The sequence below is a fragment of the Octopus bimaculoides genome, chromosome 27, assembly GCF_001194135.2.
Source record: "Octopus bimaculoides isolate UCB-OBI-ISO-001 chromosome 27, ASM119413v2, whole genome shotgun sequence".
Taxonomy (NCBI): domain Eukaryota; kingdom Metazoa; phylum Mollusca; class Cephalopoda; order Octopoda; family Octopodidae; genus Octopus; species Octopus bimaculoides.
The window spans coordinates 9,301,331-9,304,437 of NC_069007.1; the positions used below are offsets into that span (position 1 = coordinate 9,301,331).

The 3,107-nt window shown below is 37.3% G+C and overlaps 1 protein-coding gene across 1 annotated transcript in view; it reads left to right on the forward strand.

Moving 5' to 3' along the window:
* LOC106876783 (receptor-type tyrosine-protein phosphatase N2) overlaps window positions 1-3,107 on the forward strand; it is a 124,004-nt gene that overhangs the window by 104,097 nt on the left and 16,800 nt on the right. Inside the window, exon 9 of the mRNA XM_052977131.1 lies at window positions 1,940-1,993. Coding sequence (XP_052833091.1) covers window positions 1,940-1,993 — 54 coding nt within the window. The remainder of the gene's footprint in view (window positions 1-1,939; window positions 1,994-3,107) is intronic.

Sequence of the window (3,107 nt, forward strand, 5' to 3'; positions counted from 1 at the left end):
AAGGAAGGAATAATATGCCCAATCCATAAAGGGGGAAGCAGAGCAGATGCCAAAAAACTATAGGCCTATCTCTCTGACTTCACACATCAGCCAAGCAAGCTGAAGGAAGGAATAATATGCCCAATCCATAAAGGGGGAAGCAGAGCAGATGCCAAAAACTATAGGCCTATCTCTCTGACTTCACACATCAGCAAAGTCATGGAAAGGATAATCAGAGGAAAACTGATCGCATTCCTTGAAGAAAATAATTGGCTTTCGACCAGGTAGGAGCTGCCTGACACAACTCTATCTAAGAAAAAAGGAATGTTACAGAAGCAGTGATATCACCTGAAATCCAACAAGATTAAATGCTTCTGTAACATTCCTTTTTTCCTGGATAGGGTAGATTGCTGGCCCAATACGGACCCAATTTCATCTCTGTGAAGATGTTCTCCTTATTAGTCTTGTCTCTATTCTTTGACTTGTGTAGCATGGAAGGCTCCAGCTGGAGCTTGCAAGTCAATGGAAGAGCTTTTAGGGTTATTGAGGCACACATCATACTGCAACATGGTGTAGAAACAACCTATTTTTACCTTTGGGAGGAAGTGGTCCATATTAGTGTGGCCTCTACCCTTTGGCTTGCCCAGCATGGAAGGCCCTTCCAAGGCCATGCACTCCTCTGGCTCAACTTGCAAGGTCATTGAGGTACACAAGCCACCATAGTACAAGAACTGAACCTTGTAGTGAACACATACACTCACACACACACAAGCACACATACACACACTCATACATACACACACATGCACACTCATTCAAACACACACATGTTCAAGTTTGTGTTGAGAATTGCTGTCGAGATTATCTTCCCTTCTCTTATGAAGCTGGACTCATTCGGCACTTGATAACTGTGATATATCCTCTAGAGGCAAAGATGATTTTAATAATGTAGGAGCTTATGTTTTATGGTGTTTGATAAATTACTACTTTTTTACATGCACACCTATTTGTACTATTTTCTATTTTTAATTGACTAAGAGTTACAAAAATGACTCAAAAGATTGAGAAGTTTTTTCAAATGGTACATACCAAACTGGCTTCAAATCTGAAGATAGGAGCTATCAAATTTGAAATCATTTTCATAAAGTACCATGCATGAAACCCTTGGTACAATATCTCTTGTTTCTTCTACCAAACCTACATAAACGCATACATATACGTGTGTTTATATATATAGCAATAAGAAAATTGAGGGGATTAATAGGTGGTTTTCATCAACTTGCAGACATAAACAAGTAAATTGACACAATACAATGTCTGTAAGTTGATGAATACCAACTTCTAATCCCCTCCATTTTCTTATTGCTATATAAATTAATGGTAAAATAACTTTTTACCCTTACCTATTTATTGCACTTGGTAATGTAATTGCCATGCAATGAAAAAACACTAGTGTAATAATAATAGGGTATTCTTCCAGCATTATATTGGATAGATATTATCCCTTAGTGAGTTGGATTCACAACCCCTAACTTTCTTCGATATATATATATATACTCACACACACGTGTGTGTGTGCATGTATGTATATTTCAATGTATAACACATAAATTTTAGTATGTGTATATGTATGATTCATTATGCCTTAGCAAAGAATTTATGCTTTCTCTCTCAAAAGGATTATGAGAAATAATAATATACATTTGTATTTTGTTCTCCATGTATGAACATTAAATCAACTGTACACACACACACACACACACACACACATATATACATACATTCATCAGTCATACACGTTTATATGTTCTGTTCCTATATATGTATATATATATATATTTGTATGTGTATGATATCTATTAATTACAGTTAAATTATCTATATTATTCTCTCTTTCTCTCTCTTTCCCTATTTATTCTATGATTTTACCAAATTCCTCGGTGGCACCTCATCATCTCAGGAAGGTGAACAAATCATTCCGTGGACGTTCCTGTCCCATTGTTGTGCACTGCAAGTAAGTCTCTTCTTTTACCATTTTCTGCCATTTTTTTTCTACTGGTCTGGTTTCAGTCTCTAGACTTTGACCATGCTGGGGCAGCAATTTCAAGGGCCCTTGTTAAGATGGTCATATCAATTGCTGGTACACTCATTTCAGCCTCGTACATACTTTATCGATATCTGTTTGTTGTACTGCTAGGTTTACTCTTTCAGATGAAGTACCAGGCTTAAAAAACATAAAAAGTACGGGGATTGATTCGCCTGATTGAACTTCTTCAAGGCTCTGCTCCAGTATGGCCACAGTTCTATGACTGAAATAAACAGCATATACGAGATAAAAAAAAAAATGCTTGTCCGTGTTTGTATAGGTGCGTCTGCTTTAATGCACATATCTGTGTGTGTGTGTGTGTGTGTGTGTGTACATGCATGTGGTTATGTGTGAGACTGTATGTGTAAGTGTGCTTGTGTGTCTGTATGTTTCTCTGTGGATGCATTGATTGCATATGTGTGTGTGTGATTTTTGTTTTGTTGATTTCTTTGTGTTTTGATGATGGCAGTGTTTGTGTGTGTGTGTGTGTGTGTGTGTGTGTGTGTGTGTGTGTGTGTGTGTGTGTGTGTGTGTGTGTGTGTGTGTTTTATAAGAGCTGAACTTATTGTAGTTGATATTTCAATATTACGGGCGCGTGCACACATGCATGCACACATGCACAGACATGCATGCAAACAGATTCTCTTACATATATACATACAGATTGATAGACACACACATTCACACACATACACATATTCACAAAGAAGACAGACATCACACCGACAAACTCACATACACACACACACACACACACACACACACTCACGGAGACAAATATATACACACAAACACATTCATATATACACACAATTACATGGCCACACATACACATTTTCACACACAGATGACACATAAACACATATATACACACACAGTCAACACACATAAACTATGACATGTTTATACGCATGCCCAGAGACAGACACACACACACACACACACAGATAAAAACTCACACACTAACACTAAGACAAACATACAAACACACATATACAGATAAAAGAAAACACATGCACAAACACACACACACACACACACA